We start from the raw sequence: 13463 nt of genomic DNA, 5'->3' as shown, positions 1-13463 counted from the left end.
TGGTGGTTCCAAACTTCTTCCATTTAAGAATGATGGAGGTCACTGTGTTCTTGGGAGACTTTCAATGCTGCAGATTATTTTTGGTACCCTTCTCCAGATCTGTGCCTCAACAATCCTATCTAGGAGCTCTACGGACAATTCCTTCGACCTCATGGCTTGGTTTTCGCTCTGACATGTACGGTCAACTGTGGGACCTTATATAGACAGGTGTGTGTGCCTTTCCAAATCATGTCCAATCAATTGAATTTACCACAGGTGGTCAATTTAATCAACCAAGCACTGTATGTACATAACAATAGATCTGATTTTAAAAGTATGCATGTCATTTTGTGACAACAGCTATGACAAATTACATGGCATACATGTGAATTTATAGCTAGCTAAGATATTATTTTATGTTATGGCACCACATCTCACTAACAATTGCTAAGGAGAACAGCAAATTACACTGTTGTGGCTAATCAGTATTGTGGCTAGCTTCACATAGGTGACTTATTTCATCATGACAACGTGCTCCTCCTTATTTGACTGTAGTTAGCTAGCTTATTAAGAATACACTTGCTTAAGTGATCTAGTTTTAACGTGAGCTAGCAAACATGCATTGCGTATGTCATGCCACGATCCTGCTTGCTTTACATCTGACAGATATTTAGTTAGCTAGCTAGCTAAGAATGGTTTATGATAATTGCAGTTTAGTTCATTATCTAGCTAGCTAAGTGTAAAACTGAGAGTCTGGCTGTAAAATGCAGCTAGCTAGCCAACTCGACTTTATCAGTTGTAGCCAAGCTAGCTAGCTTGATACTCAGTAATGTTAGCTTACCATGCTGTTCTGGCCAACTGGACATTCCTCTCGCCCATCGCGGTCGACTCCTCCTTGCCTACTCCCGTCTCTTGGTCTTCTTCTAGGTTCAAAACTATATGGCTGTAGTCCGGTGGCTTGTAAAAAGCAACCCACTGCTAACACAGGCACCTGGTACAGGAAGGCAGTCAATGGCTCAGTGTTTCAAAACCTTTCACCTGTTTCTATGTCGAGCAAGGACAATGTTCCATTAGTTATTTTTGTGTGTTTTTATGATGCGCGTGCGGCGCAGCATATAATTAAGCAATAAGGCCCAAGGACGTGTGGTATATGGCAATTGTGGAGGCCAGGTCATGTGATGCAGCACTCCATCACACTCGTTCTGGGTAAAATAGCCTTTACACAGCCTGGAGGTGTGTTGGGTCATTGTCCTGTTGAAAAAACAAATGATAGTCCCACTAAGCCCAAACCAGATGTAATGGCGTATCACTGCACAATGCTGTGGTAGCCATGCTGGTTAAGTGTGCCTTGAATTCTAAATAAATCACAGTGTCACCAGCAAAGCACCATAACACCTCCTCCATGCTTCACGGTGGGAAATACACATGCCGAGATCATTCGTTCACCCACGCCGCATCTCACAAAGACCTGGTGATTGGAACCAAAAATCTCCAATTTGTACTCCAAACCAAAGTGCACATTTCCGCCGGTCTAATGTCCATTGCTCGTGTTTCTTGGCCCAAGCAAGTCTCTTCTTATTCTTATTGGTGTCCTTTAGTAGTGGTTTCTTTGCAGCAATTCGAACATGAAGGCCTGATTCACACAGTCTCCTCTGAACAGTTGATGTTGAGATGTGTCTGTTACTTGAACTCTGAAGCATTTATTTGGGCTGCAATTTCTGAGGCTGGTAACTCTAATGAACTTATCCTCTGCAGCAGAGGTAACTCTGGGTCTTCCTTTCCTGTGGTGGTCCTCATGAGAGACAGTTTCATCATAGCGCTTGATGGTTTTTGCGACTGCACGTGAAAACTTTAAAAGTTATTGACATTTTCCATATTGACTGACCTTCATGTCTTAAAGTAATGATGGACTGTCGTTTCTCTTTGCTTATTTGAGCTGTTCTTGCCATAGTATGGACTTGTTATTTGACCAAATAGGGATATCTTCTGTATACCACCACTACCTTGTCACAACACAACTGATTGGCTCAAATGCCTTAAGAATGAAAGAAATTCCACCAATTAACTTTTAAGGCACACTTGTTAATTGAAATGCATTCCAGGTGACTACCTCATGAAGCTGGTTGAGAGAATGCCAAGTATGTGCAAAGCTGTCATCAAGGCAAAGGATGGCTATTTGAAGAATCTCAAATATAAAATACATTTTTATTTTAAACACTTTTTTGGTTACATGATTCCATATGTGTTATTTCATAGTTTTGATGTCTTCACTATTATTCTACAATCTAGAAAATAGTAAAAATAAAAGATAAACCTTGAATGAATAGGTGTTCGAAAACTTTTGACCAGTAGTGTACGTTTGCTTGGAGGAAGTAATGTAGTAACATAAATAAAATTAAAGTGGGATTAATTATTTAAATAATTGTCTGTGTGCAATCATTCATCCATTTATCTATTTATGTGTGTTTATTTATTTGTGCATTTAATTATGCATTTAATTCTAATTACAGCAGCTTTTTTTGTGTGTGTTAAAATCAGTGGTGCAGCTGTGTGTGTCAGTGTGTTACCATTGTGTAAGTGTTTATTGTTGTTGTGCCACAGTGCCACTGTCCCAGAGCAACACGGGGGTCATATTCGGAGCAGCAGTTGGCGGAGCAGCCATGTTGATGATTGTGGTGGTCGTCCTGCTCATACGCAAACGGTCAGCAACAAACTCCTTTCCCCCCCCTCAGCCCCTCGTCCTTTTTTAAAGCACATTCATAACACCCCTTCACTGGTTTCCTTTCTCATTCTTCTTTCCTTTGTCAATGCTTCAAATGGCCTTTCTTTCCTTTTAACCACCTCTCCACCCCTCTCTCCCCTTTTACTTTTGCTACTCTCACTCTATCTGTTATCCAGCACTCACTAGGGGAGAATTTGTGTTGAGTGTGGCTTGTCATTGCTCAGTGAGTGTACTCTAACAAGTAGGGATTTAAATTGAAGCGGGCCCAAGTGGCACATTGTTTTAGGATAAGAGCTGGTCAGCTCTTTCTGTAGAAGCTAGAGGTGACCCTGCTCCTCCAGCACAGCAGCACACCGCCGTCTGTGTCCGTCGGTCCTTCAGGTCTGTCTCTGACACAGCTTAGCAAACACAGACATGCTCCAGTCTTTTATCAAAGTGTTCCCTCCGTGAATCGAGGTGGCACACACCAATGACTTAGGCGCCTTTTGAAACTAGCTGGAAATGTAAGGATAAAAAGAGAAACTGACCATTTTTGGGTTTTAAAGTGAGATGATAATTACTGATGTTTCTTTTCTGTTATTCAGGAGAAGGCGATCTCATACAAGACAAGGACCAGAGGATACTTACTTCTCTAGCTCAGGTAGACAAAAGAAAATAAGTACCCCCCCCCCGTGTCTGTCATGTATTTGTATCGTTCTTTCAATAATGTCCATCTTCGTATTCTTCTCCAGAGCAACTGAAGCCGCTGAAGACCTACGTGGATCCGCACACGTACGAGGACCCCAACATGGCCATCCTCAAGTTTGCCAGCGAGATCCATCCCAGCCATGTGACCAAGCAGAAAGTCATTGGAGCAGGTGAGTGAGAACCCAGTTAAAACAATGTGCTTAGGACAAAGGTGTTAAAGGGTTTTTCAATCCCGTAAATCTCTGTTTATTTTCAGTTGCATTAGTGCTACAGCTTGAGCTCTTGAGTGACAGTGGGTAGACCATCCAGATTAGTATCAATGGATTAAGTCCCTCACCATGCATGTTTAGACATAATTCGGTGTGGCAATTGCTTGGCTTCAGGGACCAGTGCTTTGTCTCAAAAGACCCAAATCCACAATAATAATTAAGATAAACAGAAGTATCTGGAGCAGAAAACTGAGTATTTAAGAGGCTATGCTATACCTCCTTTGGCCCAAACTCCTACTTCTCAGATGATGGGTTTATTGCAGTGTGACCACATCTGCCCTTTGAACCCCCAACCCCCCCCCCCCCCTTCCCACGACTGTGCTTGGCCCTTCCCTGTGTGACAGCTGATTCCCATGCTCCCAAACACGCCACATGCGTCAACCGATGAGAGACGGAGACTCCGATTTATTTTTTTACACAATCCCACAATAACACACCTCTGTGAAAGTCCCCGGGGCAAATTCGCTCATGACCCCTTCCTTGTTTACTTTCCCCTTAACTAATTTCCCAAACGCCTGAGACTCGAGAAACACTGCAAGCCACATCCCTATAAAGGATAGTGCTTGAAATATTGCTCAATCTTGTCATTGGGTTTTAAAACCATTTTCCTCAACGCCTCTAGGGGAGTTTGGAGAGGTGTACCGTGGTATTCTGAAAGCGCCAGGGCGGAAGGAGGGGGCGGTGGCCATTAAGACGCTGAAGCCGGGCTACTCAGAGAAGCAGAGGCAGGACTTCCTGTCAGAAGCGAGCATCATGGGACAGTTCTCCCACCAGAACATCATTCGCCTGGAGGGAGTCGTCACCAAATGTAAGGCTCTGTTAGCCTACTACCTGTACCAAGAATAGTATTCTCCTGTGAAGCATTCACTTTACCTGTCTATATATAAATTCTATATGTGTATATATTTCCTGTCTGTTTTGTGCAATAGTTAACAGCATTTATGCCCTTTTTTGGTTCCAGTCAAGCATGCCATGATTGTGACTGAGTATATGGAGAACGGCGCACTGGACAAGTACCTAAAGGTGACTAGGCCTACAGTACATCGAATGCAAGTCACCTTTATAAGTGAAAGACATTGACTTACTACAGGTCAAGTTACCACAGCTTCAAAATATTTCTCTCTAACAGTATGTGTGTGTTACAATGTGTTTCCCCTTCAGGATCGTGATGGCGAGATGCCCTCCTTCCAGCTGGTGGGCATGATGCATGGCATCGCTGCTGGCATGAAGTACCTTTCTGACATGAGCTACGTTCACCGGGACCTGGCTGCCCGCAACATCCTGGTCAACAACAACCTGGAGTGTAAGGTGTCTGACTTCGGCCTATCTCGAGTGCTGGAGGACGACCCTGAGGGCACCTACACCACCAGCGTGAGTTAACATTGCATGTTACAGCGGTTGGCTTTACTCAGCTCTTGCTAACACTTTTGCCTTGTTAGCACTGTATTTCAGTGTAAACTGCTCAAAGAGGACTGTCAATGAATTAGATGTACCTTAATTGAATTGAACAAAAACAATGTATTTTTTGGGCTCTGACCTGAGTGTATTGTACACTTGTTTCCCCTCCAACAGGGTGGTAAGATCCCCATCCGCTGGACAGCCCCAGAGGCCATTGCCTACAGGAAATTCACCTCAGCCAGCGACGTGTGGAGCTTCGGCATCGTCATGTGGGAAGTCATGGCCTTTGGCGAGCGGCCCTACTGGGACATGAGCAACTGCGAGGTACACTACAATGCTAATGCTAACGAAGTCAAACAAGACAGGAAGCCTTATAGTTCCACTTAGAGCCACACTGCGAACACTAGCGTAAACCAATGGAAACCCATGAAGTAACAGCTAACGGGAATGCTAGTGCCAACTATCATAACAGCTCAGTGAACCTCAATTCAAGTGTGGGATCTCAATGACCCACTGCCGCACTTCACGTAGTCAATTCTCTATTAGATACAGAGGTACCATACTCTGGAATTATCTTCACATTGCCAAAACATCATCATCCCTCAATAACTTCAAGCGAAGACTGGGGGTCAGCCTGATGAAACGAACTTCTCAGTAATCTCCTCCATATAGCCTAATGCTCACACACACATATGCGTGCACACGCACTTACTTTTGATACTTAAGTATATTTAAAACCAAATACTTTAGAAATTTTACTCAAGTAGTATTTTACTGGGTGACTTTTACAGTAATAGAAAAATGACTAAAGTATCTTTTACTTATTGGGTACTTTTTCCACCACTGCTTTAAAAAATATATAATGTTTTTGTGGGTTACTAATCAATTAATTTATACATTTATAATTAGTAGGTTTTATCTGTTTTAACAAACCTTTATTTTTGTACTTATGTATTGTATATTTTTTGTGGTGTGGTTTTCATATCAGCCCTTGGGCTTCCAACCACACCTGCACACCGTTTAATCTTTTTTGTTTTTTTTCTGTATTGTTGTCTATTACTTGTTTTCCTTAGTGCAAATAAACTAAACCTCTAGCCTCTGGTTGTCAGGTGATGAAGGCCATCAACGAGGCGTTCAGGCTGCCAGCGCCCATGGACTGTCCATCAGCCGTCTACCAGCTCATGCTGCAGTGCTGGCTGCAGGACCGCTCCAAGAGGCCCCGTTTCCCAGACATCGTCAGCCTGCTGGACAAGCTGCTCAGGAGCCCCGAGTCCTTGAAGGCTATCGCAGACTTCGACCCCCGGTATGAGTCCTTTGCTGTGTCATTTCCTTCTAGAGAACAAAGTAGATCCATGAAACGGTGAAACCGAGTGGAGCACAAGAAAAAGCTAATTATTAGGAGGATAATGTGGCAGCATAATGTGTGCATGTTTAATAATCATTTGTTGGGTGCTTATATTTGTCCAATTTCACACATGTACAAGTGTGTATTAACACTCATCTGTGAATTGGAAATGTGTTTTTTGCATATCCCATCAGCCCTAAATGGGCTCCCGAGTGGCGCAGCGGTCTAAGGCACTACATCTCAGTGCAAGAGGCATCACTATAGTACCTGGTTCGAATCCAGGCTGTATGACATCCGGCCATTATTGGGAGTCCCATAGGGTGGCGCACAATTTGGCCCAGCGTCGTTGGCGTTTCTTATTTACAATGACACAATTGGCCCAGTGTTGTCGGGGTTTGGCCGGAGTAGGCCATCTTATTTACAATGACGGCCTACTCCGGCCAAACCCCGACGACGCTGGGCCAATTGTGCACCGCCCTATGGGACTCCCAATCACAGCCGGATGTAGCCGGATGTGATACAGTCTGGATCATTTGCACTGAGATGTAGTGCCTTACAAAGTTCTGTTGCCTAGTTAAATAAAATAAAAAATCAACGGCAACTCTGGAGCAATTGGGGTTAAGTGCCTTGCTCAAGGGCACATTGATAGGTTTTTCACCTTGTCGGCTCGGGATTTCAATTAGCGACCTTTCGGTTACTGACCGAACACTCTAACCACTATGCTACTTGACGTCTCTGTATGTGTGCTGGTGTCTGTGAACATGTTTTAGACACAAAAGACAAAGATCTGTCAGGTTCCTTTGTCAGTTCCCCATAGCTGCACCAACCGTTTTTTTTTATCTCACCGTTTCCTATCTCACCGTTTCCTCGCTGGATAATCACAGTCGTCTCTGTCTATTGTCGGGCAGCTGGTGATGATGATCGCTCACTCTGCCCTACTTTCCCTCCTCCAGCGTATCCATCCGCCTACCCAGCACAAGTGGGTCGGACGGCTCACCCTTCAGGTCGGTGTCAGAGTGGCTGGAGTCCATCAAGATGAGCCAGTACAGTGAGAACTTCACCTGCGCTGGAGTGGTCACCATGGACCAGGTGCTGCAGATGAAGAATGTGTGAGTAGTGTTTTTTTTTTGTTTTTTTTTAAAGCTTTTTATTAGATTTTTGTGGGACATTGTCTGTTACTTAATGAGATGATGATCATCAAAACAATTGATCACAAACAAGACAAATCTAAGATTGGATGAGCCTATAGTTTATACATCTCTATTTAATATATTCCTATTTGCACAATGTAGAACAACTGGTTCCCAAGCTAAGTCCTTAGTTTTCCAAGTGTTTGGGGTTTTTGATTTTGAAAAAGGAGCTTTCGACAGCCAGAGAACCGTTTACGGACAATATAAACTCTGGCCTCTCTACAACTCAAGAAAACTACTGAGGTGGAAAAAATAATAGAGTGTGAGAAAGAGCAGGCTCGTTTGCGGTGGCCTTGTGGTGGTGACTTGTGATTTGCTCACTCCCCTCTCTCCCTCCCTTCCTTTTTTCAATTATTCCTCCATCCCTCCTTCGCCCACACCAGCAGCCCAGGGCAGCACTTCTGCAGCAGCCTGAAACCGCTGGTACTGGCTGTGTAGGGCAAAGGCCCTCATGGCTTATGCAACAGGAAAGGAGGAGGAGGAGGAGGAGGAGGATAAGAAGAGAGAACAGCCATTACACTAGAAGGGGCAAGGTGGAGATAAGGGAAATTATGAAAGCGTAGCACATTTGTGGATAAGGAGAGGACTTTGGACCAACGCACACCCCAAAAAATTAACAAAATACCCAGACGAAGGCACTGTAACCAGAAATATATCACTCATTCAATAAACACAGTATTTGGGAGGTAGATAGTCTACAGAACATATCTACCGACGAGGCTTTCCTTTTAATCCTAAGAAAGAGGGCTGTGCGGAAACGGGAAACCTCTTTTGAAGTGTGCCAAATTCCATGGTGAGATTTTACGGTCCCATGCTCCATCTCTTGTCATCTGGAAGCACTCGACTGAACTATTTACGACACTCCCTCTGCTCGCCAGGCAACTGATTCATGGGCGAGATGGAGAATCTTCATTAACTAATTAAGACTGTAATTAAACCTGGAAATGAGGGACTTGGATGTGGCACGCCTTCACCAGATTCTGTCACGTGTGCCTGTCTGAGGGGTTTGCCTCATGTTTGCCCTTTCTTGAAAATGAGAAACTGTCGTCCTGGCCAGTCCCTAGAGGTTATTTTCAATAGGGTACTAGCTTTGCTTTCACATCCAGTTTCATATATATTACCTAAAGGAAGGGAACACTGAAGAATGAGTTTGAAGGGAATCCAAGGCATGAATTCCTCTGTTGCTATCCAGTGGCTCTATATCTGAATTGCTTTCTTGTGCTTCCTTTTTCACAGGGATATCAAGAACATTGGCGTAAGACTGCCTGGCCACCTGAAGAGAATTGCATACAGCATCCTGGGCTTGAAAGACCAGACCAGCACCCTGAGTGTATTTGCAGTGTGACCCAATGCTAGTGGTGCAGGAATTCAAGTTGGGCAGCACTCTGACTGAACTTTGAATTCTGTATTGGACTGGACTGGAGCGGAGCTGCGGGGACGGCTTTGGACACACAAACTGAAAACTTCTTAGGGGCATGGTCTAGCCAAAAGAGACTTATAGTACTGTCAATCTTAAAGATTTCTAACAGACTTGTTAAGCGTATCAACAACAAAAAAGGAATGGAGTATTTTTACAGCAATAGATGTATTGATTAGACTGTGTATATATTATACTGTATATATGTTGTATTATCCATGTCAGTTGTACAGATACAGTTCAATCCCCAATCTTTGTTAATATTTTGTTTGCATGCTTCCCCTCTCTCCCCTGAAACTAATCAAGTGATAAAGTCTTGTAATAGCTTGTACCGAGGTTCTCTTGTTTCCATAGCACCTAATATTGAGAAGAGAAAATTAAGAAGTCACAAAACCACTTACACCAAAGCAATTATTTGTTTGAAGTGGACTGCTGTGGCCTTTTGGGTATGAGTCTGGCGGTGTTGGTGCCAGTGAAATGCATTGTGGTCCATGTAATCTCTTGCTAAACTAATGAGAATGGACTCGAAGCAGAGAGTGTGTCTTAGTCCAGTTTGGGATGTTGTTGGCTACTTTTGTGCCTTAGCTTAACATCTAAATCAAGCCCAGATATCATATGAATTTGAGTTTATATGAAAATAACGTGAAAAGATATGAGGTACTCATCATGTTCAGTTTAACTGGCTGCAAAGGGTTGTGTTATTTGATTGTGATCAAGAACATCACTTATATTGAAGCACTTAAATAAGTAATAATTGGGTTGAGTTGTCTCATCTAAAACATCTATCTTCTTGCCATTATTATTATCATCATGCCATAGGAAGATCATTTCAAATAAAATGAGGCAGCTGAAAGAATTTGTTTATATTTGGGTCGTTCCACGAAATGAGGTTCTTTTCGTACCTTTGATATTTTAAGTAGACATTGTCAACAAATAAAAAGCATGTTATATTTAATATAGACCACATGGAAAATACAACAGATCAGATTTTTTTATGTGAACGAATACTTGCTAAAGTGCCAAAACACATCATTTTGACATGTCCCTCAGTTTATCCTCTTTGACTCCCTAGGAAGATTTTAACTCGCATAACCCCAACATTTGTCCAAATGTTCACCATCATTGTAAACCCTAGTTATTTTGTGGCTTTGACAGTCATTTCTGAAGATTATTATTTATTTAATGTCAGTGATTTCATTTTTTATTCTTATTTTTTTTTTTTAAACACCTGTCCCTTATTTTATGTTAAACCCTGTTATGTGAAATGAACTCTCGTTTTAATATGGTGAAACTATTCCATGTTGGAAAAAAATTGTTTCAAAAGAGACCTTGAACATTTAATAGTAAAATCTGAAAGCAGGTGAGCTAGTTCTACTCATTTTGGCCGTTTTGTGTTGGAAAACTGAGTGGGTCGAGTATAACACGTCAACCCTGTTACCCATGGATAGACAGGCTAGAAATCTTTTAACAATTTCATTGTTTGTGAAACTTGAATTCAATTGCCACTGCTGCACACAAGCTTCCATTCCCTCTGTCACAAGGGGATTTGTGGCTGCTTTAAGATTAAGTCGTCAACCCTGTTACTATATTTGGCACTTAGTAGGCAGTTACTATAGTATTTTTTTAATTTAACCTCTGAGATGGGTTTAAAAAAAAGATATATATTTATAATTTGAACATGTGCTCTTTATGACAGAATGTTATAATTATGTGAAATAAAACATTTATTTTCACCAAGTTACGCTACTCAAAAGGTATCTATTTGGTGGAACGACCCATTTTAATGATGGATTTAATTTTGAAAGGTATTGTGTCAAGTTTTATCAAGTCAGGATTACATGCCTTTTTTCAAAGTTGGTTGAAAATACAAATGCCCATCATTTTTTAATTAAATAGATGATTTAGGATTAGAAATGCTTGTTGCGATGATTTCAGAGAATGTAAAGTGTAGTTTCATATGCAATTTCAATGTGACAGTAAAAGTATTTTTTTTAAATCACAACTTAGATTTACTATTCTTTTCTTGTGCCATTTGCTTTATCCATATTTCTTATTTGGTGTTTAGTAACAAGTGTTTTATGGGATGAAACGATTTGCTTTGAGAATGCAGATACCATTACACTCGGTGTATTATTTTTCCTCTCAATGCATTTCATTGATAAAGTGCCTGTTTCTGGTAATGCCAAGAAAGTATCAGTTTTCTTCAGTCTTCATTGACCAGCTCATCCATATCCAATAGTTTTCCCAGATCAGAGCACAAACAGATCTGGTACTAGCCTATATCCAAAAGATGGTGTGCATCATTTATCCCAATGCTCTAAAAAGATGACGGTTTGTTACTGACTCTCTTCACTACTTGACTTTTTGCTGTAACTTTTTTGGACTGTCTTTCACATCTTATGCTCCTTGTTTCATATATGAATATAGAAGTCTATAGATTTTTTTTTATATATTAGTTTACTAGATTTCCATTTGGAAAAGGGATTTTTTTGGGGGGGGTAGGGGTTTATTGCCTTTTGTATAATTGGACTTTTGTAAGCATATTTTACTGCTTTTTATAGGAAAATTACAAATTCTATATTCAATTTAGGTAACTTTCATCAAAGGGATGTCCACTCTTATTGTAGCTGTCTTACAGACAAATTAACAATTTCTTGATTTCAAAAGTAAACTCTTTGTTTTATACTTTATTTAATAGTCTATTTATTTATTTTTTACTTTTATTTATTGACATAATTACACTGAGCTGGGATTTATTCGTAATTGAAGGTTGTCTTTGTCACAAACTTTTCGTTGCCTTTCATTCATAGTTGATTCCATTCGTTGCCGTTGACCAATGATTGACGCGCCAAAAAACACCACTTACAATAAAGCCTGAAGTTTGATTTCCTTTTGCATTGTTCACTTATTGATTGTATTTTACACACACACACACAGTACTAAGGATTTCAATTTTCTGTATCCATGTTTTTTCTCCCAGATTGGCTACATGGGAAAGGATGTGTAAACTAAACCTGGAGAGCATTTGAATGTGGCTGTTTACTCATTTTGAGTCACAAACATCTATTTGCTTATGTAGAGTAGAGCATTACAATAACTTAATTCCAGTATTGGATTGATATGAATGCAGTTCGTGCCAACATCACTGAAATAATTTGAGATAGAAAGGACATTAGATTATCATAGCAAACAAACTAACAGTGATGTAAAAAGCTAGACTTGATAACGGCTTAATCACAGTTGGTGCAAACGTTAAACATTCTCAATTTCTTGACGACTATCTTGTGTTTTTGTTTGTTTCAAAAGAGATGATATCTTGATCTACAATTAAATTACTTTCCCCATTTGGGAAATCACCAGCGTAGTATCAGAACTTCTCCCAAGAACTTTAGGCTTCTGTTAACTCAACATAATAAGACCGATCATTAGCCACTTACTCAACTGGCATCATTGACTTTTCGAGATTTAAGATCTGTAATGAGTCCGGGTCAAAATGCAGATGACTGAAAACCCCTGTGCCATGCAGTAAATTTAAATTGCACTTTGTGGTGTTGACCAAGCTTCTCCTAATCTCATTCAGGCTGACCCTGGGTCTGACGCTGTCCATTTTGAATTAGCTGGGATTGATTAATGCAGGTAACAAAGTCTATAATGCCTTCCATAGATAAGATGAACATAGGAGAAAAGTTATGTAAATATTTAAATATGGAATTAATATAGATGGGAAAGTCGGCCAACAAAGAACTAACAGGTAGACCGAGCTAGTCATGTAAGCATGACCTTGTCGTGGTCTTTGTCCTTGACTTAGCCTAGAACACAGTGTGGGTTCTAGGACTCTTAGGTGAATGCTATGCCTAGAAATGGTCAAGAAAGTCTTCAAGAAAGTCTACCATTTTCCATCCTTAGGGTTCTCATATGTGGTGGAACCAAAGCTATTTCTTTGTTAAATGTGTGTATCGATGTTTGTGTGTGAATCCATGTCAATGTATTTAAGCCAACAAACAGTTGCTGTGGCTACACAGACTGAGTTGACCTTATGTATTTGTTTTCTTATTTTTGTGCTGTGTCTGTATACTGACAGGGCCCTACACACTACGCACGCTGATACTCTAACACACATACAAACACTAACTTCATCATTTGCTCACACACACATAATATGCACATGCATTTATAATGACTCTACACACACTCACATACAATCATCATATATGGTGGCAGGTAGCCTAGTGGTTAGTGTTGGACTAGTAACCGAAAGGTTGCAAGATCGAATCCCCGAGCTGATAAGATAAAAATCTGTCGTTCTGCCCTGAACAAAGCAGTTAACCCACTGTTCCTAGGCTGTCATTGTAAATAAGAATTAGTTCTTAACTGACTTGCCTAGTAAAATAAAAAAAATATACACTGCTGCTACTCTGTTAATCATATATCCTGATGCCTCGTCGCCTTACCCCTA

At 41.0% G+C, this 13463-nt stretch overlaps 1 protein-coding gene across 1 annotated transcript in view; it reads left to right on the top strand.

The window, feature by feature from the left end:
- Nucleotides 1-11896, top strand: part of epha2b (eph receptor A2 b) — a 33263-nt gene extending 21367 nt beyond the window's left edge. The window contains exons 8-17 of the mRNA XM_029723263.1: nucleotides 2581-2680; nucleotides 3286-3341; nucleotides 3433-3558; nucleotides 4280-4465; nucleotides 4619-4680; nucleotides 4819-5028; nucleotides 5230-5379; nucleotides 6165-6358; nucleotides 7354-7509; nucleotides 8827-11896. Of these exons, the coding sequence (XP_029579123.1) occupies nucleotides 2581-2680; nucleotides 3286-3341; nucleotides 3433-3558; nucleotides 4280-4465; nucleotides 4619-4680; nucleotides 4819-5028; nucleotides 5230-5379; nucleotides 6165-6358; nucleotides 7354-7509; nucleotides 8827-8935 (1349 nt within the window). The 3' untranslated portion in view covers nucleotides 8936-11896. The remainder of the gene's footprint in view (nucleotides 1-2580; nucleotides 2681-3285; nucleotides 3342-3432; nucleotides 3559-4279; nucleotides 4466-4618; nucleotides 4681-4818; nucleotides 5029-5229; nucleotides 5380-6164; nucleotides 6359-7353; nucleotides 7510-8826) is intronic.
- Nucleotides 11897-13463: the final 1567 nt, after the last annotated feature.

This window comes from Salmo trutta, chromosome 30 (genome assembly GCF_901001165.1).
Source record: "Salmo trutta chromosome 30, fSalTru1.1, whole genome shotgun sequence".
Lineage (NCBI taxonomy): Eukaryota > Metazoa > Chordata > Actinopteri > Salmoniformes > Salmonidae > Salmo > Salmo trutta.
The sequence above is the reverse complement of the archived record's forward strand: the minus strand, read 5'-3'. Positions and strand labels throughout refer to the sequence as shown.